This window comes from Alexandromys fortis, unplaced genomic scaffold (genome assembly GCF_014885135.2).
Source record: "Alexandromys fortis isolate MF-2015 unplaced genomic scaffold, M_Fortis_MF-2015_v1.1 scaffold_14, whole genome shotgun sequence".
Lineage (NCBI taxonomy): Eukaryota > Metazoa > Chordata > Mammalia > Rodentia > Cricetidae > Alexandromys > Alexandromys fortis.
The window spans coordinates 6,482,463-6,505,486 of record NW_026067910.1 but is presented as its reverse complement, the minus strand read 5'-3'; the positions used below and the strand labels follow the sequence as shown (position 1 = coordinate 6,505,486).

The 23,024-nt window shown below is 42.4% G+C and overlaps 1 protein-coding gene across 1 annotated transcript; it reads right to left on the bottom strand.

Moving 5' to 3' along the window:
• Positions 1–788: 788 nt before the first annotated feature.
• On the bottom strand, positions 789–21,759 carry Nus1 (NUS1 dehydrodolichyl diphosphate synthase subunit). Its single transcript, XM_050138084.1, has 5 exons — positions 21,175–21,759; positions 8,202–8,327; positions 7,289–7,438; positions 4,640–4,739; positions 789–2,225 (listed from the first exon to the last, which is right to left on the bottom strand). Exons 1-5 carry the CDS (start codon positions 21,587–21,589, stop codon positions 2,135–2,137), a joined length of 882 nt encoding a protein of 293 aa, XP_049994041.1. The 5' UTR covers positions 21,590–21,759; the 3' UTR covers positions 789–2,134.
• Between the last annotated feature and the right edge of the window lie 1,265 nt (positions 21,760–23,024).

Here is a 23,024-nt window from a genome sequence, read left to right as displayed (position 1 = left end):
GATGCTATTCACATTATAATCAGCTTCTAAACTTCAAACATTAACCAGTCAGCTTCAATCTACAATCAGACTTCGGAATGAAGTCAATCCCTCCAGCTCTTCTATATGCTCCATGCCCTCTGCTGAGTAGGTTTGCCTTGGTGTCTTTCCCGTTGTGCAGCATGTCAAGGAGAAACAGCTTAAAGAGAACTCATGATGTCCAACTTGTGATGATGACCTTGGCAGGAACTGAATGACCGGTGCTATTCAAGTTGTGGAGATTGCATTAGTAGTTGACCTCAGGTGAAAAGATTCCTGAATGCCTATATTTAAATTCAAATCCTTAATTTGCTTAAGCAATTATTCCTAAGGCCACAAAAGACGTGGGTCATAGGCTATAGATTTGTTTTGCTGTGTCATACTATGGAAAAAAGCATAATAATTCAACGCTTTATGATTTGTGGCTCTATTCCAAAAGGTAATTTCACAAACTTCATTTTAACAAACCTTGAATCCCCTTATTTCAATTGAGCCCAATAAATTTAATTCATTAAAGCTGTGCACACCCCAGATGGTCTATATTTATACCTATCATGTTTACAAAAGGTATTAAACTGCCTTTCACCCCCTGTGGAGAAAACAAATCAGAGGAACACACAGATCACAGTACAGGGGAACAAAAATGGGGATCTCTAATAACCTTTAAATACACTGTAGTTTCACACAAAATTTTGGCAATAAATTACGACTTTAAAATTTTGTAAAAAAAAAAAAAAACTGAAGTGCAAAGTAATGTCACTGGACCAAAATTCATTTCAATCAATTTATTTCAAGTATATTTTAAAAATCATAAATGGGGTTTGTAATCCAAAGCTGAAACACAGAGTCTGACAAGCAATCAGAGCATACTTTCCAAACTCATGTTCTTTGCTATTTTTCAGATTTCTGAGGCCTATTATTTAAACTGCTCTATTCTAAACATGCCTGACTCCTGTACAGTTGTTGATAAAAGTTTTCTGAAAACTATCCATCAAATATAAAGAATGGTTTCCATCCAAAGATTATCAGTGGAAAAACATTAAACATCTAGCAAGAATTTAATTCTGTCAGAACCAGTGCTGTTCTCCAGAATACAAGAGAACACGGACGATCAAGTTAAATTATGCTCACAGACTTTGGTAATACAGGTCTCCATCCTACCTAATCATTATGCGAAGTCATCACTGAGATTCACTGGGCAAAGAAAACCCCAGGAGCACTCGAGAGAGAGGAGCACGTTACTTTTGAGGAGAAAAAGCTGCCTTGGTAATGTCTCTCAAATGTTTATTTTAAATAAGAAGCTAATTGAAACTTTTTTTTTTAATGCTTTGGGTATGATATAGGATTCTACTCATTACCTAAGGTAAGAATGTGTCCTCTGGGAAATTTTCCATCTTTACGATGATCATTTCTTCATTTTTTTTTGGTTTTTGACTGCCTAATTCAATATTTAAATTTTTATATTTTGTACTTTAATATTGTTAAGTTTTTTTTTTTCCCCAAATGATCTTTACAACCCAGTCCAGTACTCTCAAGTCTCACTGCTTACTACACAGAAAAATGAAATGGACGGAAAACTGAGGAGGCTTGTCTTTGCTCTGCAGGTGAGCAAACTTACAACAAGGGAACAACCCAGAATCTCTGAATGTCCCTCAAAATGAGAATACTTCCACTAGTAAGTCAATATATTATTCTTAAAAATTAAAGTTTGGTCACTAAGAAAGACTGAACAGAAATGATCCCCTCCCACCACAAACGACCACACCAGCTCTCTCTACCCACCCCGCCACTCCCCACAAAAACAGAAGAGTGGCAGGAGCTGAAGCCTCTCCATCTGAAATCTCAGTTCCGAAGACATGGCCGCTACGGGCTTCATCTGTAGGTGATGTACTCATTCGCCAATGTGCCCCATTTATAAATTTATCTCCATACACACGTGCACGCACACACGCACACTCTCACTCACTCTCAAGTAAGACACTTTTTTGTGTTTGTTGATAAATTATGAGGAATATGAACTAGGTGTGTACAAGGTTTTATAGGTATTTTGTAAACATCAGAGTCAATTGGGTCCTTTTCTCCAAAAGCCTGAAATCACATTTGCAACCAGGAACCACTACTTTCCCAGGCGCTGCTCACAAGCTGCATACTGACGAAGGGCGGAGAAAAAGTCCTCATAACTGATGTTTAGGTGAGAAGGCAAAGAGCTGAAAAGAAAACACAAGGAGGGGGATAATTAGATGATACTCTATAATATGGGGGGCGGAGTGATGTACAAAAGGAAGTTAAGGACAGAAAAAGGTAAATTATATGCAAAACAGGCTAATTTTTCAGTCAAACTCACTGTGACACAGCTCAAGCAAAAATAGTCCCAATCTATTAATGCAAAAACCTATGTTAAGGTTAAAAGTCTGTGTATTAACAGTGTACTCAAAGTCACTTTATGAACTCTGTATGGTCACAGCAAAGGCAGTGCTATTGAGAGTCTGTGGAAGCCAGGCTTAGCCTCAGCCAGAGCTGCATGCACTCCCTCCCACACAGCGACGCAGTGAGCACCCAGTAACTGAGCGCAAGCAACCGTGCTGCCAACACTGTGGGAGCATTTATTCCACAAAGACAAGCAGGTGAAAGGCAGTAAGAACACATTATGAGGGTCCCTTTAAGTTCTTTAAATCATTTTCAAAAATTGAAAAAGCCCTGACTCTAAATAGCTTCACAATGAGGTTTGGAAATTCAAAACATTAAGGGCCAAACACAGTCAGATTACAAAACCCACATTCTGAATTCCAGTCACATTAAACATACTCTCACACTCACACACTCTTAACTCACGCATAATCACACACACTCACACACACACTCTCACATTCAATCACACACACACACAAACTCTGTCTCACACACACACTTATTCTCATACACACACTCTCACACACAAACTCTCTCTCTCACACACACACACACACACTCTCACTCACACCACCCTACCACTCCTGTCTCAGCTTGTAGTTTTCCATGACAGCTCTTTACTTCCTTCTTCCAACTGTCAGGAATTTAGAAAGTAGCAGCCAGTTTTTCCTAAACACCTTAACATCAAATGAAAATAAGGTCTGCTGCCAACTTTGTCTTACTGTCTCTATTCAAATGATATTGGGGGCATTCTTCCTAAAATTTGCTTCATGTTCCCCTTAAAACTCCAACACACCCAGTGAGGGGAGACTGAAGCTGGGATATAAAATACATAGATGGAAAAAACAAACAAACAAAACCCCCAAATCTCCAACACCCCTGTCTTCTTCCATGTTACAATCTGCCCTATCTACTCGTCTTCAAACACTGTGTGTGTGTCTCAGCTGCTGAATGCTTCTTAGCACGCTCATTCTAGGGCTGAGATGCCTCATCTGACATCATGGTGCTTAGTCTGCTGGAGGTACCAAAAATACAGGTAAAATTCAACAAAATATGCGTGCTGAGACAAATGTATAGACACAGATACAATGGACAACCTGTTATGTGCTAGGTATCTGTCACCTGTGCTATTTAAATCCTCAACTCTACATTAAAATGCCTATTTTAAAAAGTAACACATTAACCAAGCACGATTGCACATGCCTTTATAATCCTAGAACTCAAGAGGCAGAGGCAGACAGATCTCTGTGAGTTCAAGGCCAGAACAAGTTTCAGGATGGCCAGGGCTACACAGAGAAACCCTGTCTAGGGAAAAATAAAATTAAAAAAGAAAGAAAACAACAACAACAAAACAAAAGCCAACTTTCTTTTATTCAAAATCAGGAATCAACAAGTAACAGACTGCCTTTGTTTTGTATGTCTGATAGAAAAGGTTTCTCTTGGTAGCTCAGGCTTGTCCAGAACTCACTATGTAGCCCAGGCTGGCCTTGACCTCCTGTCCCTCCGTAACAGTCATCCTATTTGTTCATGTGCTGTCTGTGGTTATCTGGCTGCACTTGCTAAGGTGGGCGAATTTTAGTAAGTAGAAAGTTCCTGCATGACCTGGAAGACCTGAGATTCATTCTGGCCGTGTTAGAGTCTGAAAACCCTGATCTACGAGAGTGAGCTTATTCCCTTCACTAAACTCACCCCAATCACAGCTATGGGCCCTTCAATTGTCTTCTTACTTTATCCTTTCTCCAACCCAACTCTAGCAATAACAGCCAAATAAGGCTTCAAAATCACCATGTCTGTGTCACCTACAGGCTCTCCTGTGTCCACTCCCAGACTGAACCACCCAGACTCTGAAGCCCTCACCCCCATTTCATTCACACCATCCCTCCATCAGGACCAGTCCCCTGCATCTTTGAACAATACCCACTTGCTATGCTTCCTACGGTTACTATAACACAACATTTCTATCAGTATCAAATGCCTAAGTGGATTCCTACTTCTTCCTTGGAACAACAACTCCAGCACTCAGATGCTGCTCACTCCCATCTCCTGATAACTAGAGTCAACACCAAACACCCGCAGTCACACATTTCCTGTCCACTTCATCCACAGGCCCTTTTACCATCCACTTTACCACTCACGCATAAGCTCCTGAGCTAGAGGATACAGTACAGTGCAGGGATCAAAGAACAAAACAAACACACTTTCAGTTACTTACACGATCTCGGTCAATCTGATTTGCCAGGGAAGAAAGCCTAAGGTGCTGTCCACAGGACCAAACTTCAATACTAAATCAGGATCAGGAAAACCATGTGAACCTTGGAAATAAAGACATGCATAAAATTAATACACACACAAACATGTCAATTAAGTGGCTTCTTAGATTTCCTCTTCTCTTATCTGAAGCCTTATCTGAATGCTTAATAAACTTTAATTAAAAATAACTTTAATAAAAACAAACCTAAAAAAAAGACAAAAGAATATTCAGAGGGCAGAGGCAGGCAGATCTCCTAGAGTTTAAGTCCAGCCTGGTATCATACACCTTTGATCCCAGCACTCCAGAGTGAAAGAAAGGTAGGTGGATCTCTGTGAGTTTTGAGACCAACCTGTTCTATACACTGAGCTCCAGGTCAGCCATGGCTACACAGTGAGATCCTGTCTCATTTAAAATGAAAACAATGATGGTGGTGGGTGGGAATGGGGATCAGTTTTCTTTAAAGTCCGCTGGAAGTGTGGCCATGCTCCAGTGAGTATCTGAGCAACACAAATTGGATTTTTCTTCTATTTTGGGTGGCAGGTCACAGGGAGAGACCAACCTGGGAGGACTTGGAAGTGAGTCATCAGGATGTATTATGAGAAATTCCCAAATAATAAATTAAAATATGATGTTAGAAAAAAAGACTGTTCAATGTTAGGCAGAATATGAAAGTCTAAATATTATTTGATAGATTTTAATATAAAATTTCTAAAAAATGCAAAATTTAGTTAGTGGTTGCCTTCTGCTCTAGAGGGCCAAGTGAAACCTGCACACAGCTATAAAGGACTTTGGGAGTGGTGGCGTTCACAGTGTTCGGTAATACCCTATCAGCTAATTGAGTTTAAAATCTACATCAAGCATTGTAGGAGCAAGAGGATCAGAGCATCTGCTGTGAGAGTGTCTCCTAGTAATGTGAGATGCTACATCCATATGGTCTCAACAATGTACCTGCCTGAACATGAGCCAAACAAGGCCAGCAACAAAAGACATGCTAAAGTGCACAGGGGAAAGCCCAGGAGGCCTCAGCCCTACATAAAGAACTACAGGCAACTAAGGAATGCTCGAAGAAGACTTCCCTAGGGACGAGCACACAACTGGTTACACAATACCAAATGGTCAGTCCTGAAAACATACTCACAAGTAACATTATACAGACTGAGCAGGTCATGTGGGGAGGGCAGGGGTGTAACAACAATGGGGAGAGGGGCATGTGTAACAACAACTGATGCAACCCTGTGAATTTAAATGAGAACGTGGAGGGTAATACGGAGGATTTGGACACAGGAAAGGGAAAGGAGAAACAGTAGTCTTGAAAAATATAAGAGAATTTTCTAAAGTCTGTAAACATTTTCATTATACATTAGCAAACCCTGAAGCTCCTTGGCTCACCACTTCAATAACTTCCCAATGGGATACCTTAAGGCCACCTATATGCCACCCAGGCTACCATTTAGGACATAACCATAGATTCCTCTCTAATTGGGCTCCAAAATGTCCAAGAAATGGTCAATATCGCAGTAATTCTGATGAAACAGTCCTATGCAATAGTCTGCTACTCCCTGAGCCCCAACAGCTAACCAGTGACAGAAAATAGGAGGTGAGCAGTCAATAAAAGCAGTCAGCAAGCTCAAAATATAGAGCAAGTAAAATAACTGAGGTAGAAAATGCATGGTTAGTAAGCAAGTAAAATTACATTCTATGGTAACGACTCAAGAGTGAATGTCTTGACATCACAGTTACAGAAGCCATCAATGGACATTAATTTCTTAGAAATTAATTAATGTCTTAGAAAGTTCCTAAGGGCTCCAGAGAGAAAGAACAAACCAAAGGCTTTCACCAGCAGTATGGGGTGAGGTGGAGTGCATGTACATGTAGGTGTGTGCATATACATGAGATGCTGTGTTTTAGAAAAAAATGACACATACAGTGGTTTATCTGCACAGCAAACAGAACGAATACAAAAAGGAGGCATGGATAAAAGGCTGCATTTGGGGGTTTACCTCATAATAAAGTTCTTTAAGCAAAAGCCCAAACTAAAAAGGAAAAAGAAGTGGAAGAGGAACAGAAAAGTAAGACTAAAATCCTACTTCCAAGAATATTCATTAAAAAGAAAAATTCCTCAAAAACCATTTCCTTGAACCAGCAAGATGGCTCAGTAGGTAAAAGTGCTTGCTTCCAATCCTGGTGAGCTATCCACATTCACGTAGTGGAAGAGAAAAGCAATTCCAGAAAGTTATCCTGACTGCTGCCCAGGTGCCCACACACATACTCAAATACCTATTTTTTTAAATCCCTTTCTTTTATTAAATCTCCATGGCAAGTGCAAGGTCCATATCTTAAAATCATTTTCACATGTGGGTCATTAAACGTCAGAACTGTAAGGGGTATAGTAATAAAAGCTCCCCACCCCCCCAAGACAGGGTCTCACTATTTAGCCCTGGCTAACTAGCCTGGACCATAAAGATCTGCCTGCCTCTGTCTCCTGAATGCTAAGATTAAAGGCATGAGCCACCAGGCCTCGCAAACCGGATTGTATAGAATGAAAAGAACCAAAATATTCTCTTTCATCTGTGTCTTTGGGAGACAAAATGGAAAACATTCCTGACTTACTAAGTAAGCCGTCTAGCAGATCTACATCCAAATCTGTGGGTCTCCTCTGCTGCTGAGCTACTAACTGGCAAAAGTCCTGGGCAGCTCTCACAATATCCGCTTTTCCATCTTCTGGGGACAGCACCTTCACTGCTGAAGGGCAATTTAAAACTAGAGAAAAAAAACAGATAAGGTAATTTTTAACACAGTCTTCCATATTTATTCCAAAATCAGTTTTATGAAGTAAGCTCAGCCCAAACTAAGGACAGACTCGTGATAACCAGGAACCACTCGAGCCCTTCGGTGTCAATACCAAATACACCCTTTGCTCCTCTGAAAGGAGCCATGCAGCCCAGGTCACAGCTTCTCTAAATCCTCAAAGCAGCTTTGCATAGTGAGTAAGCCCTCTACAAAAGACCCTAGCCACAATTTTTGCTATCTAAAAATGCCATCTACACTAACAGTCAATTTAGTAGTAACATAAAAGAAAACTTCAAACTAAAGAAAACTGTGCTTCAGTGGAGTATGTGTGCACTGTCCACACACCTATCTGGCTCTGGAAGCGACTTTATAACTGTAAGACTCTAGATAACTGGTAATAATACAAAAATATTACATTAAACAATCTTTCATATTACCCTATAGAAAAACCAGTTTTGCATCAATTTATATACTCATTAAATTTACTATTATAGACGTATCTGTTCTTGGGGTTCTCTGTTCACAGGGCTATAAAATCTGCATGGTTAAATAAATCCTTAAACATGGATTCATTTCTATAATGTCAATTGCCATTCTATAATTTTCTGAATATTATTTTCTAGCAATATAATTGATTATAATAAAGACCAACAGAGCAAAATACATGAAGAACGAGACAAAATCCACCCTGAAACACATATGGTCATGTGCCCAGTTGCCCACATGTACTTACCTTGATCGTCTTTGTCATTACTATTTGCAAACTCTGGTGAGTATTTGGAACAATCTAGGCCCAAAAGTTCCTGTTGTTGTTTTAATATTTCATCCATCAATCTGGAATTATTTCTCTTGAATATACCTTAAAAAGAAAATTATGAGCAAAGAGATCACAACCAGTTAGGTGACCAGATGTTTGCTGTGGATACAATACTAGACCCAAAACAGGATGCATTTCAAATACAGCAGTAATGGCTAGTCTCAAACTAGAATCTAAAAGAAAAGCATGACACACAAGAACTGAATATCACACACTACGACTTGGGAAGGAATTTTAAGGGGTCCCTTACTTGAGACCTTTATTTACTGACATCCTAAGAAACTGAAATTCAGTGTCCTGGGGGCTGGTCTAGAAATGTCTTTACTCCTGATTACCGATCTAACATCTTTTCTCTGCAAGTTTATTAGCTAAATTAAATGCTACTGCCTCAATCTGATTTGTTTTGTAAGAGAAAGCAGTATAAATTATGCACAAAGTAAAAAATAAAATCAGAGCATAGCTGTTGAGAGGCCCTGCTGGTCAGGTCAGATGTTAGAGTCTACCATAGCCTGGCAGTTTTCTCTAGGCTTGGCAACAAGGAGGACTCCCTCCTCCCCAGGGAGACTTCCTGCTCTCTACCTGCCAGTGTCTGGAGAGTGTTCCTAGACACAGAGGACTGCCCTTATCTGAAAGCTGTCTAAAACCTGGTTGCCTGATTTATCTCTAGCATGACCTCTGGCACAGTTTCCTGCTAGAAGCCTTCTCCTAAGAATTGTCCTAGGAGCTTTGCTATAGATCCCTGTTGCCACATACAGGAGCCTTATGAAAGGACTGTGCCATTTAATGCAAATTAGACTTTGTTCCCTGGCTTCCCAATCCTATATATTTCCTACACTCTGGAATAAAGTTGAGCTGATTTGCTAAAGTCATCTCCCTGAGGGCTATCTCTGTCATATCCACAGTCATCCAAGCTCGGTTTCTAGCTTCTGCAGCCAAATATCCAGAGGAAGACACAGAACCACGCAAAGCTCAAAAAATTTAAACCCAAGTACAAAAATAATTTTTTTTAATCTTCCAACCATGCACAGCAGTTAAGATTTATGGCCACCACATCCCTTAGAGAAAAATAAAAGAGAAACTATATGACACCCATCTAACAATCTAGGTTAAAAAGAAGAGGAGGAGGAGGGGAAGGAGGGGTAGGAAGAGAAGGGAAGGGACCAGCAAGCAAACACCAAGCTGGTGATCTGAATGAAAACAGCCCCCAGAGGCTCAGAGGGGGGTGGCTTTATTTGAAAGTGTTAGGGGCGTGCCCTTGTTGTAGAAGGTGTGTCCTTGATAGAGGAAGTGTGTCACTGGGTGAGCTTTCAGGTCAGGTGCTCAAGCCAAGCCCAGTGGCTCACTCTCCTTCCTGCTGCCTGTCAATCCAGATAACTCTCAGCTACGTCTCCAGCACCATGCTTCTCTTCCCTCTAGGACGATAATGGACTAAACCTCTGAAACATAAGCCAGTCCCAATTGAATGTTTTCCTTTATAAGAGTTGTGTGGTTATGGTGTCTCTTCACAATTAAGATAAGCAGAAAAAAAAAAGTCTTCCAACAGAAGAAGGCTTATTACAAGAAGCAAGACTTGGGGGTCTCACAGATGTCTCAACAGGTGGGCAAAGGTGCTTGCTATGGGTTCAACCCCAAAAGTCCACATGGTGAAAAGAATCAATTCCCACAGTTGTCTTCCGACTTCCACACACATGCCCTGGCACACATTCACTGACCACACACACACACACACACACACACACACACACAAATAACAAGCTAAATAAATAACTAAATAAAGTGAAACAATTTTTCAGTGCAAGACTTGAACTAAATTCAATCTAGGAAATTAAAAAGATATCTATAGAGAAGCCATTAGACGGGGGAAATGTTAGACAGAGTGGGGTCTGGCATGCATAAAATACACACACAGACTGCTGATGCAAATGTTACGAGGAAAGGACTGAGATGCGACTCTAAGTTTTATTTCATACTTCTGTCCAAACAGATATTCGACAATGTACAAGCAACATCTAGACAGGCAACAGGCTACTACAGGGCCCCACACAGAATCCAGTCTGAGGACTACTATAGCCAACCTGAGTACAGAGAGTACGACATAAGAGAAGAATGAAGAGATGGCTCAGAGGTTAAGAGCATTGACTGCTCTTCCAAAGGTCCAGAGTTCAATTCCCAGCAACCACATGGTGGCTCACAACCATCTGTAATGGCGTCTGGTGCCCTATTCTGGCCTGCAGACATACACACAGACAGAATATTGTATAATAAATAAATAAATAAATAAATAAATAAATAAATAAATAAATATTTTTTAAAGAAAGAGAGAAGAATGAAGACCATCCTATGGCTTTTATCCTAGGTAGTAGAAGACTACATTTTTTTTTAAACTAACTTATTTATTTGGGTGGGAATGGCACACACAAGTCACAGCAGACACATGTGAATGTCAGAGGACAACCTGAAGGAACTGGCTCTCTTCTTCGACCAAAAAGTGGGGAGGGCCTTGAGAGGTGGCTCAGCAGTTAAGAATACATATTGTTCTTGCAGCAGACCCAAGTTCAGTTTCCATATCAGGCAGTTCAACCACCTGTAACTCTAACCCCAGCTGAGCCTATGTCTTCTTCTGGACTCTATGGGCACCTGCATTCACATCTACACATTCCCTCATGTGTGTGTGTGTGTGTGTGTGTGTGTGTGTGTGTGTGTGTATGATTAAAAGTAAAATAAATCCTTGTTAAACATGCAAACTTGAACAATGATAGTTACAGATGCCAAAAACCTCCCATGTACAAAACAAAAACATCTGTGTCACTTCAAAGACCAGATAAATATATAATATAGACATACAAATATCACAAGAGTCTCATATCTATGAGGATGAAGTCCAGGTCCGTCCTCGTAGCTCCTCAGATGGAGAGAATTCCTCAGCCCTCTCTCACTGCCCAGAGTTCTTGAGTCTAGTCATTCAGAAATCTTTAAATCCACTAGGGGGCAGAACAAGGGTAAAATTAATATGGCAAAATTTAGGGTTCATATTTAAAGGTATGCCAAGAAGTCTAGTAAAATAATGAGAAATTTCTGTGAGATTAATGTCAAGGCAGCCATGTTGAACAAATACTTGAATCTGTAAGTAAGAAGGTGTTGTTTTGTTCTGAATACGTCCAGTTCATTCCAACCACAACTTTTACCTCAAAGTTCTGTAAACAAGCAAATGCAAGCAGGGAGAAGACTCGACAGCCTTGGTGCCTACCTTTAATCCCAGCACTCAGGAAGCGGAGGCAGGCATATCTCTAAATTCAAGGCCAGCCTGGTCTACAGAGCAAGTTCCAGGACAGCCTAGGCTACACAGAGAAACCCTGGGGGTGGGGCAGGACACCTGGCTCTCAAACAATCAGAACAAGTTGGGGGAGAGAACAATAGCTCACACCTGTAATCCAGCACTTACGGAAGCTAAAACCAGTGTGACTACTTTGGGTCTGAGGCCAGCCTAGGCTACATTCTAAACTCCAGGACAGCCTATGACTGGGCTATGACTTGAGGCTGAGGCCTCATTTCAAAGGAAGGAGGGGTGCTGTAAAAGTAAGTTTTATGCATTTCGGGCCACGGAATGTAGAAAAGTGCAGAGTGAGAACTACAATGGATGAGGTAAGTGGGCAAGCGTGCAGTTCTAGACCTAAAGGCAGCACGACCTGCCCAGCCACCCAGGCGTCATCTCCACTCTGCAGCACCGCCACCTTCACTGCTCACAAATAAGCCAAGCAGAGCTCAGGCAGAGATGGTCTCTACACCCTCGTTCCTTTTGTCCACTGCCATAGTAGCTTCCTGTCACTGCAGCCTTCTTCATGACAAGCACCTTCTAGCACGCTTTCCTGCCCCTTCCAGAATGTTTCACTAGGCTACCAAATCACTCAGCTTTGGATACATCTCCACCTCATCCCATTCCAACTCAGTGTCTTCAATGGCTCCATGCAGTAACAACCCCTCAACATAAACACTGCTGTCTCTGCTTCGACAGCAAACGGGTAGAAATAATGCATGTTTAGGAAATAAATCAACCTATTTCTTTGTAGCTCTATAATCAACAAAATTAATCAACCTTAGGCTTCTCAAACAGATGTAGTCACCCAATCCCTACCCTTTACATGACCTTCAAAGGCCTATGCCTACACAATTCTCCCAATTCCTTACAGAGCAGCTAAAGTGTCATTTCCTTCCAGAGACCTTTCCCAGTGTCTCATTCGTCCCCTAATTCACAAGAATTTTGCTCAAATCCCTTAATAAACTTAATATTGCACTTTTTAAAGTAGCATTAACTTAACCAACCACCTCCATCACTGAACTTGATTCTTACCTGTGAATTTCTAGCTCATTTATCTTTTTCTCCCAAGTCTCCCTCTATATAACAGAAGTTCAGTGTTTACTTAAAAAATTGAATTATCAGTACACAAACTGCCAACCAGCAACAAAACCTGAGGGGCATGAATGGAAACTCTCACAATACTACTAAGTAGACACTTCCTGATTGCATGCAGAATTTACAAGGCAGAATGGCTGAGCCCTACTCAGAGAGAGCCTTGCTCTAGGCTAAGCTGGGCAGAGAACAGCTGATAATAAACAATAGTTTCTGCCCAAGGCTTATATGAAACAGGCACAGCTGACCCTATAGCTGACCACACTCTACAGCATTTATTTCACCCACAAAGTATGTGAGGATGACCAGTTTACGATTCTCCTCGGCAATCAGAATCTACACGCGTCACATGGTACAAGAAAGACAAGACAGAGGTGTTGCGGGAGGTCCTTCCGCCCCTCCAACCAATAGCTGCTGCGATACCAGCCCCTTGGGGCGTGGTCTCTCTCCCTTTAAAAAAGTGGCTATTTCCTCTGCTGGCTCTCTTCTCTTCCTGCTCCGCTGGAGACTAGACTCCCTTCCCGGTTGTGCAGATGGCTGTTGTCTGGGATTGTGATCTGTAAGTTTTTTTTCCCCTTTAAATAAATAACACCCTATTAACCATAACTCCAAACTGGTGTTGCCTTGTTCGTGACTTACGCCTTCACAGAGGGCTGGCTTTGACTGCCATAATTTTTCAAGAAATAGCACAGGGTACGTGGACGTTAGGTTTTTTCTCATTTATAATCTACCCTATTTGTCTTCTACAAGGTAAACTGATCCAAAAAATGTTGGAATGAAAAAGAGGGTGAGAATTCATATTTGGATTTAACCAATTTAAGGAAAACCCATCTGAAAACACACCTTTGAGAAAGAGAATATCGTACTGCAATTTAGCCAGGTATTTTAAGGCAGCCCCAGTGGTATAACTAGAACCCCAGCACTCAGAGGACTTTGGCACGAGGACTGAGGACTCAAGACCAACCTGAGCTACACGGTAAGACAACAACAAAGAGAAAGGAACTTTATCCTCCCCTTTAACAATAAGGAACTAGATTCAGGGTGGTCGAACAACTGTCCTTAGTGTTGGAAGGATTTGCTCTAAAATCTAGGTCTAAATTACTATCAGTCAGCCTTTATTATTCTTGGTGTTACTTTTGCTTGATGGGGGTGGGGTAGGTGCATATTTATGCAGGCTGAAGGAAGGACAACTTTGTAGAGATGTTTTTCCGCTTTGAAATGGATTCTGGAGATGCAACTCGGGTTGTCAGGTGTGGCAGCAACCACATTTAGCTGCTGAGGTGTCTCGAAAGCCCACAGTATTAGCTTTTGAAAAACTCAGAACTGTAGCATGTGGTGGTTTAAATGAGAATGTCCCACATAGGCTCATGTATTTGTACATATGGTCCTCAATTGGTGGCACTGTTTGGGGACGCTTCAGAGGTGTGGTCTTGCTGAAGGAAGTGTGTCACACAGTATTAGCACAGCAACAGAGAATTACTACCACAGCCACAGAAGGGACTAATACTTTCTTTCTATAGTGTTTTAAAGGATTGAGAAGGTTCACAGGGAAAACAAGTATTTGTTGTGAGATGTTTGTTTACACCGTGTGAAGATGTATTGTTGTGACTGGTTTAATAAAGAGCTGAATGGCCAATAGCTAGGCAGGAAAGAACAGGTTGAACTTCCAGGCAGAGGAACTCAGAATGAATCCAGGGCTGTGAGGGATACCAGCAAGACATGGAGGGAGTGGACATACAGAATGCAAGAAAGGTAAAAAGCCATGTGGCAGAACATGGATGAACAGAAACAGGCTAATTTAAGTTACAAGAGCTAGCTGAGAACAAATCTAAGACCAAGCTTACATAATTATTACATCTCCTTGTCATTACTGGGGAGCTGGCAGTCACAAAGAAAGTATTCTTGTAGAATCACCTAGGGATCTAATGTAAGTTTTGTTATGACATAAGGAATTTCTGTTTTTGTTGCTCTATAACTATCTTACAAAGGCTTGATTTCCTAAAGTTATCATAAACAGATTAGTGAAAGAGTCGTCTTTCAAAACACATATACATGTACACAAGCACACACATCTCAAATTCCCATGAAAGAATAAAATTTTATGCTAGGAAAGCTGCACCTCAGAAAAAAAATAGGTGTGTGTGTGTGTGTGTGTGTGTGTGTGTGTGTGTGGTGTTTTCTTGACAAACAAGAGCTATGTGCTTTGGGAGCCAAATGTGTCTCTTTTATATTCTAGGAAATGTTTGTAACTGTGGTATAAAAACTAAGTGCAAAGTTTAGACAACACTAGAATGCTCCCTGACCTTCCACCATGGCACACGGGAATGTTCCTACCCTTGCCCTGGTGCATGTGTACACAGAGCACTCTAGACTTCGCGGCAATGCAGTTCTTTCCTGCTGCTTTGTCACTGACACAAAATGTATCCTTCCCTGCTCCGTTCTCATGAATATCTCAATTCTGGTATTTTACCAAAAATGTTTCAGCTTATTTTGTTCAGGTCTCAAAATAGAGAAGCTGGTATTTCCGGAAATGGATAATATAGTTCAGAGGTAGAGCCTAACATGCACTAAGGCCCTAGGTTTGAATCCCAGGACCACATATGAACCAAACAATAAATCAACCAATCTTGCCTGTACTTCATAAAGGCTCTTGCAAAACTCATGTGACATATATAATCAAATGTATAAAATGACTATGAAATATATACTCAAATACTTAAAATACACATTTAACATATCTTAATAGATATGAATTTTCATAATTGTTCCTTCTGTAGTAACAATCCTTTTAAGAAACATCTAGCAAAAAGAATTCACAGGACAAAGAAAGACAACACTAAAAAAAATCTCTCCTAGGTGCCAAGCTCCTCCAAGCTGTGCAATTAAAGCAGTGTGTCATTATATACATGCCTTCAATTTAAATGCCTTTTATTTTCAACTAGAGATCTAAGTAAATTACCTGTTGGTTACCTTCGTTTAAGCTCTGTAACACACAACTATCACACTACTGGAGGAGAGTCTTTAGAGAAGAAAACATATACTTAATAGCACAATCATTTTAAATGAAGAATATATATATTAAAATTTTACGTGACTACTGCAGTCATAAACACAAATCCTTATAAGTCATTAAACTATTTTATTTTATTGGAGAAGCTCAGGACACCTCACACATAACAATTTTATGCTAGGACATTAACATACTGTAGCAAGGAAACAAACAGGACCGATGGCTTCGTGTAACAGCTTTAAGCCCTCCAACACAAGTATGCAGTTGAAGACACACAGACTTCCTCAGTTCCAGCTGCACATTTTATTTAACTGTCTGTTTCGTTAGCATCTGGATGAAGCACGGGACTTTTCACACATGAGGCAAGCACTCCTCCCCACCCCAGCAACATCTCCAGCTAAAGCTGCACGTTCTAAAACCAAGAACGTCTTCATAGCTCTGCTAATCTGCTAACAGTTAGTTCATGGAGAGCAATAGTTAAACTGCAGTGATTAGACAGGCATCCAATAGCTAGGGGTGGCCGTTTAGATCGGTGAGTTGGGAAACTAACTACCTGCCTTAAAACGCCTTTTGTGAAGTTTCTATCATTGATGTCAGTGCCATGACACAACACAGTCCATAGAGTGACTACTGTCTGTTTTCTAAATGATGAAAACAACATAAATTATAAGAACATAAATTAAATAAAATTTGGTTCAAATTCTAGACCTGTTTCCTTAGGCCATATGTCTCTTAGCGTTTAGATTCTCTAGAGGTACCTATTGTTCTTAGGAGCTCCAGGAACAGAGTAAGACACAGTCAAGACACACTGACAGGAGGTGATGCAGTATGAGACACAAGTCTGAGGTGAGGGTAGACCCACAAGGATCAGAGAGATAGAGTGAACTGGGTGGTGATGGCGCATGCCTTTAGCGCCAGCACTAGGGAGGAAGAGGCAAGTTGATCTCTGTTGAGTCCAAGGCCAGCTTCGTTTACAGAGTGAGTTCCTGGACAGCTATGGCCACACAGTAAGACCCTGAATCAAACAACAAAAAAAGAAAGGAAGGAAGGGAGAAAAGGAAGAAAGAATTTCCAGCACTCCAAAAGGAAGTGATCATGGGGCTGGAGAGATGGATCAGAAGCTCTTCCAGAGGTCCTGAGTTCGGTTCCCAGCAACCACATGGTGGCTCACAACCATCTGTAATAAGATCTGGTGTCCTCTTCTGGACTGCAGGATACATGCAGGATGAACCCTGTATACATAATAAAAAATAAAAATTTAAAAAAAAAAAGAGGTGATCACAAAAAAAAAACTAAATATGGTGTAATAAAAGGTACAGAGACCCATGAGAAATAGGTTGAGAAGGCTGGGTGGCACTGGGCAGTCCTGTTAGGGCTAATTTGAGAAATCACTACCCCAAACTATTGCACAGGACAGATTTACAAATAAAGAGATAGAAGCAGAAAGAACAAAATATTTTTGTTGTCTGGTTGCTGGATCTCATACAGAAAATACCTTGCTGACTACCCAAATTATCATTACATGCGAACAATGTGAAAAATGACGTGCGGAGGGGTGAATTTCGGGCCTCAGAACTACATCCATTAGGCTCCAGCTCCAACCCACGATTCATCTTGCATAGCCAAGCGCCAGAGTAGCTTTTGTTCTATGTTAAGGTCAAACTCCATCGTGCAGGGGCATCATACAAGAAGCTTGATAAAAACAGATGCCCAGTAAGTATGCTGAATCAGTATTTCCAATAAACATTTCAAGGATTCCTTCTCAAATTTCTCTAAACAACCATACAATAAGCAAGATACCAATGAGGACAGTACCCATCCAGACAACATGCAGGACTGTGTACTTCAAGTGTACAGATGAAAGTGTAACAGCCCAAAGACTATAACACCAAATACATTAAAAAAAGTTTTTAACACAGTCCCTATCATAATCATTTCCTAAGTCATAATCATATTGACAAAATAACCAACTCTCCTTATGAGAACTGTGAGCTCAAAAATTCCTGACCAATCTTCTAAGAAAACCTCACCTTCCAATGAATGAACACAGCAGAAATTACCATGATAAAAAAAGTTCCCATGTATTATAAAAAGCACGAGGTCTGAACTGCAGAGCTCAGGGCTGTGTGCTCAACTTGCCAAAGGCCCAGAGTTTGATCCCCAGAACCACCGAAATTAATATATACAAAACATATTTGAAATGTGATATTTTGGGATGGAGGGGGTGTTTGTGCATGTGTGTGCGTGTGTGTGCGTGTGCGTGTGTGTGTGTGGTTAGGAGGGAACCTATAGGGAAGGTAATGCACAATCATCTGAATCCAGGTATTTGGGCAGCACAAGAAGAGGGCATTAAGTAAAAAATAAAAACAAAACAAGCCACAAACCTGTAATCCCAGCACTAAAGAAAACTGGGGTAAGAAAACCTTAATGTACCAAGCCAGTCTACCAAGACCTGCCTCTTTCTAAAAAAGCAAGCAAGCAAAACCATCAATTCACAGGAAGAGACATTTCAAAGTACATAATACAATGGGTATTTTGGTCTAAGGATTAAAAACAATCTAAAACCCATCATAATTAGAATGAATGTTACGTAAATAGAGATTTGAAGTTGAAGAGATACAGGATGGAGAAAATAAAATCAATAAGCTTGTCTCCAAGGTGGCTGCCTCAGCTCTACCTTGAGGCATGAGCCATTTTCGCCACAGCTGAGAAGTAAAATCTATTTCCTTCACTCAAGACAGATATGTGACTTCTGCTTAAGCTAGGTCCTAAAGCCTTGCAGCTTTGGTCTGCCCCTGGAACACCTGATCTGGAGGCAATCTGTAGATAAGGAAGCTCAGAGTAGCCATGTGGGAACCATGTGAAGACAGACCTCTCTCCTAGTCCAGCCACTGCAGACCAGGAATAAAATGGACGACCTATAATAGCAGCCTCTGCCTTCACGCCAGTTATCTGACTGCATCTCCGTAAGTGACCCCAGGAAAACTGCGCAGCTGAACTAACACATAATTATTTTAAAACACTGAACTTTGGGATCGATTTCTATAAAACCACATATAAGCAAAACAGCTTCTGAAGCAATCATCTTACTTAATTTTCCAACATTCTGTTAAGGAAACTTATCTATTCCATTCACTGTTCCCAAGGCTCCATTCAAGGCTCAAAATCTTACCAAAGAGGTTGCATTTCCAGTTCACATATAGAGACAGCAGAGTGTTCAAGCTCCAAATCCTATCTACTTTTGCTAGTTCCAATGCAGATGTCATTTTCCCTCTTAGAACCACAAGAGGTTAACAGCGCTGCCAAGAGATTTTTGCCTTTTTCTCTCCCTGAAGTCTTTCGCACTCAGCATTTGTGATTCATGTATCAGTCTGCATTAATGTACCTTATACATCTCCTTGAATGTTATACCTCTATAGTACGGCAGGTATTCAGTGAATGCAGCATTTATGTCTACGGCAATACACATAAACTTTCCTAAGTACCTGTGAGCTTAAAAAGAAGTATTGTGGAGGAAATAGTATAAAGTTAAAATATCTTTGTCTATTCAAAAGTTTGGCTTTCTCCTTGGCCACCCAATCTAAAACTTTATCTCTTTCCTCACTGTTTCCTTTCCGCTATCACCTTCTATCCCCTACCTTACTTTTCCTGGTTATGCTTCTAAAACTATGTATTTTCTAACACGCTAACATCAAATACCAGATTTAGGTTCTGCTTTCATTTACTCCTGCATGCTCATGCCTGGAAAGGTATATTATTTATATATACCCAACTTGCTTGCTGTGTGAAAGAATCAGTCAAAAGCCAGGATAAGTAAATTGAAGCTCTCTTATTCCAACTATGAAATTATCGTCTAAAAATGCTTTTAAGTAGCACACAGAATCCTTCAAGTCCATTCAGTAAAAATGTTCCTTAAATCTGTTCAGTTCTCAGTCTAAACTTGTTCGAAGTTGACTTCTTTTCATGGCCAATCGTTTTCCTTCTGAGAGCACATGACAAAGTACTTGAGTCACATCAGAACCGCAGTAACAGGAATTGCAGGAACAAGGAAGTGTGATGTAGTGTAATCTCTGCTTGGAAGCAGTCGATCAACTCAGCTTTGTCTTTTCCTTCCTACCGGATATAAGTCAATCCGCATTGCTTAATGTTTTTAATTTCCATTTTTTATTGCTGTATTATATCCCTGTATGACTGACTGCAATGGTTTAAGCAAGAGTTGTGTGTGTCATCAAACAGTCTCCTGGCTTCTACTGGTCTCTTGAGTCTTTAGGAAGCTCTGTATTGTCAGTCTCTGAACACACCAAGCTTTACCCTACAGGGCCATCATCGGTTCAGACAACAGGCTCCTGTGCTCCTTGGTAGCCAGGAGAGAGTCACTGATTACTACTTACCCTATCCAACCCTGCACTTAAATATCGGGCTGGCAAAGAGTTAGAGGTAAAACCCAGGTTGCTCCTCTAGGGCAAGCAGGCAAGGCAGCATTTCCCCCGCACCGCAGCTCTAACTCATCCTTACCACCACGGCTTTATCTTTTAAGGAAATACCACTGCATTGGGGCTTGACTGAAATTCAACTCTGACATTTGGAGTCTCCACTCCCCACCCCCGTTCTTCAATGCCCTACTCAAATTTCATCTCCTCTGCGCCAGCCCTCAAGTCCCTGTCTTCAGAATTTCTCTCCTTTCTAGTGGTAACTTTACCCCCCCCCCCAAACGTCACCCATCACCTAGGGTGTCCTCTCTCCCCGCCAGCCTGAGAGCACGCGAGATGAAGGCAAGATTCCGAGGAATATGTTTGGCATAGGCGTGTTGCCATGCAGTACGTGCTGAATTTTGTACTTAAGAAAAGTATGATGAAATTCATGGCCTCGATCAGAACTTACAGGAAGACAACCGCATCAAGTCCCGTACGGGCCACTAAGGGTAAATGATCACACATGATCCCGAGCTTCAGAGATCGGGGTGTGCTTTTCAAAGACTCAATTCAAATGTCATCTACCTCCAAAAGCTCATTTGGAAAACCTACGATATGGCTCATGTATAAATCCTTCACCGCCCGGTCGCACTTGAGATGAATGCACTGAACCCCTTTGAAGAGACGCTTTGAAGAATGCACAGACCGGTTACAATTATTTCCCCGTTACTACTTTTGTGACCTTGGGCAACGCAGTTTATGTTTTTGAATGAACGTCAGCTCCCCCTTCTGTGAAACAAAGCCAAAACAGATACCTTAACTGGGCATAAGTATTTTTTTAATGTAAAACACACACACACACAGCAAAATCTAAAGACTCGGCCAACGTTTAATAAAACTGATCTCCCTTCCTCGAAAGCGCTGGCACTGTGATTTAGACTTGAACTCGCAGGGCCTGGCGGGCGGCGGCCTCGCAAGGCGACCTGGAGCAAACTAGCCAGAGGTGTAGTCCTCGGACTCGGAAGCGTCCTCGCCACCCCGCCTCCCACCGGTCCTCACCTTGGTGGTCGTAGACGCTAATGTAGGAGATACCCACGGCCATACACCACACCACGAGGCTCGCGATGTCCGAGTAGCTGGGCTCCTGCTCCTCCTCGGTGATCACCAGGCCCATGTGCACCGGCAGCTTCTGCAGGGAGCGGCCGTCCGCGCGCCAGCGCAGCCGGGGATGGGTGGCGACCGGCCCGTGTCCCCCGTGAAGGTGCCGGTGATGACGCCGGTTCCTGCCGCCGGCCGGGGGCTTGCGGAGCGTGAAGACGAGCGGCGCTAGGACCGCGGCGGAGGCGGCGCGGCAGCACCGCCGCCAGATCCAGTTCCAGGTGCCGAAGCGAACGCGGAGCCAGGAGGCGAGCGTGCGGTGCAGGCAGAGCAGCGCGTGCAGCACCCGCCACACCAGCTCGTACAGCCCCGTCATACTCCCGTGGCGCTCGGGCACCGTCTCCTCCCTCCGGCCCACACTCGCGGCGCGACGGGGTCTTATCCTCCCCAGCGGCCGGCGCGGGCCATCGCTCCGCGGCCCCCCACCCCCCGCGCCCGAGCCCCTCGCCACTGCCAACACCTCACCTAGCCCCCGCCGCCATCTTCCTCCGCCCTCGGCAGCCCCGCCCCCGTTAGTACATGGACAGTTCTGATTGGCTGCCGGGACGACTGGGAGGCGAGGCTGGAGTCGCCACTAGGCGACGTGGAAGAGAGTGCGCTTGAGAATGAGGCGGGCTCGGGACGCTGGCGCCCCCTGGGGGTCGGGAGGGCAGCGTGCCAACGCCTATGACTTTTTTCCCCGGTGTAGTGTCCACAGAGTAGTAGTGGGTGGATTGAGCTGATCCCGAGACCAGAGGATTTGGGCATCCGGTGTTGTCCATCTCCTCTCACGGCCATGACAGAAAAGATTCAATCTAAGTAGGAGCCGGGCCTTTAATCCCAACACTCGGGAGGCAGAGACTTGCAGATCTCTGAGTTCGAGGCCAGCCTGTTCTACAGAGTGAGTTCCAGAATAGCCAGGGCTACACACAAAGAAACCCTGTCTCGAAAAACAAACAAAACAAAAGTGTTCTAAGCGAGTTGGAAATTACAGAGAGAATCCACCCGTCAGCAAGTGCAGATGTTAGAAATCAACCAGGGTCCCCAAATAGATGCTCCCAAAGTCTAGAGTCTTCTTGGAGAGGTCTCATCACAGTTTGCTGTCCAATCCTCCCACCAGAATAAAACTTCCCAGAGTGGAAATGAGGACCTTCAGACCTAGAAGCAGAACTGCCATGGCATTGTTACGGTCAGACTCGGACCCTGTCATCCCTAACAAGTCACATGCTGCCCATCCTCAACAGACCAATGAAGCAAATGACAGTGAAAGCAGAAAAGGGAAATCGATTCAATGTTGCGGGACTGAGAAAAGGATCAGAGTATACACACACACACACACACACACACACACTTACACACATGTACACACACGTGCACGCAAGCACGCACTGCCCATCTTATATGGCTTTTCTCCCATAGTTCCTTAGTGAAGTTCAAGTGCAGATAGAAAACAAGAGGTATGCATAGCTAGGAAGTCCTGGTCAAGGTGGTGTACCAGCCACCCACCCATCCTTGTGTCAACCTCAGTCTCTTCCACAAGGAAGAGACTTTTTCCAGAGAAAAGTCTTCTGGCTCCAAGTTCTAGTCTTTTCCTTCCCTCAGCATGAGAGCCTTGTGGAAATTCCAATTTCTTGGGGTCCATTTTGTTTCAGTAACCTAACAGCAAAGATCAGGGGACAGAAGTGTCTCTGGAGTTTCTTCATCTCTTCCTGAACCGTTGCAGAATCCTTATGGCTGCCCACCACCACACGTGTGTAAAAAGGCTGTCCACC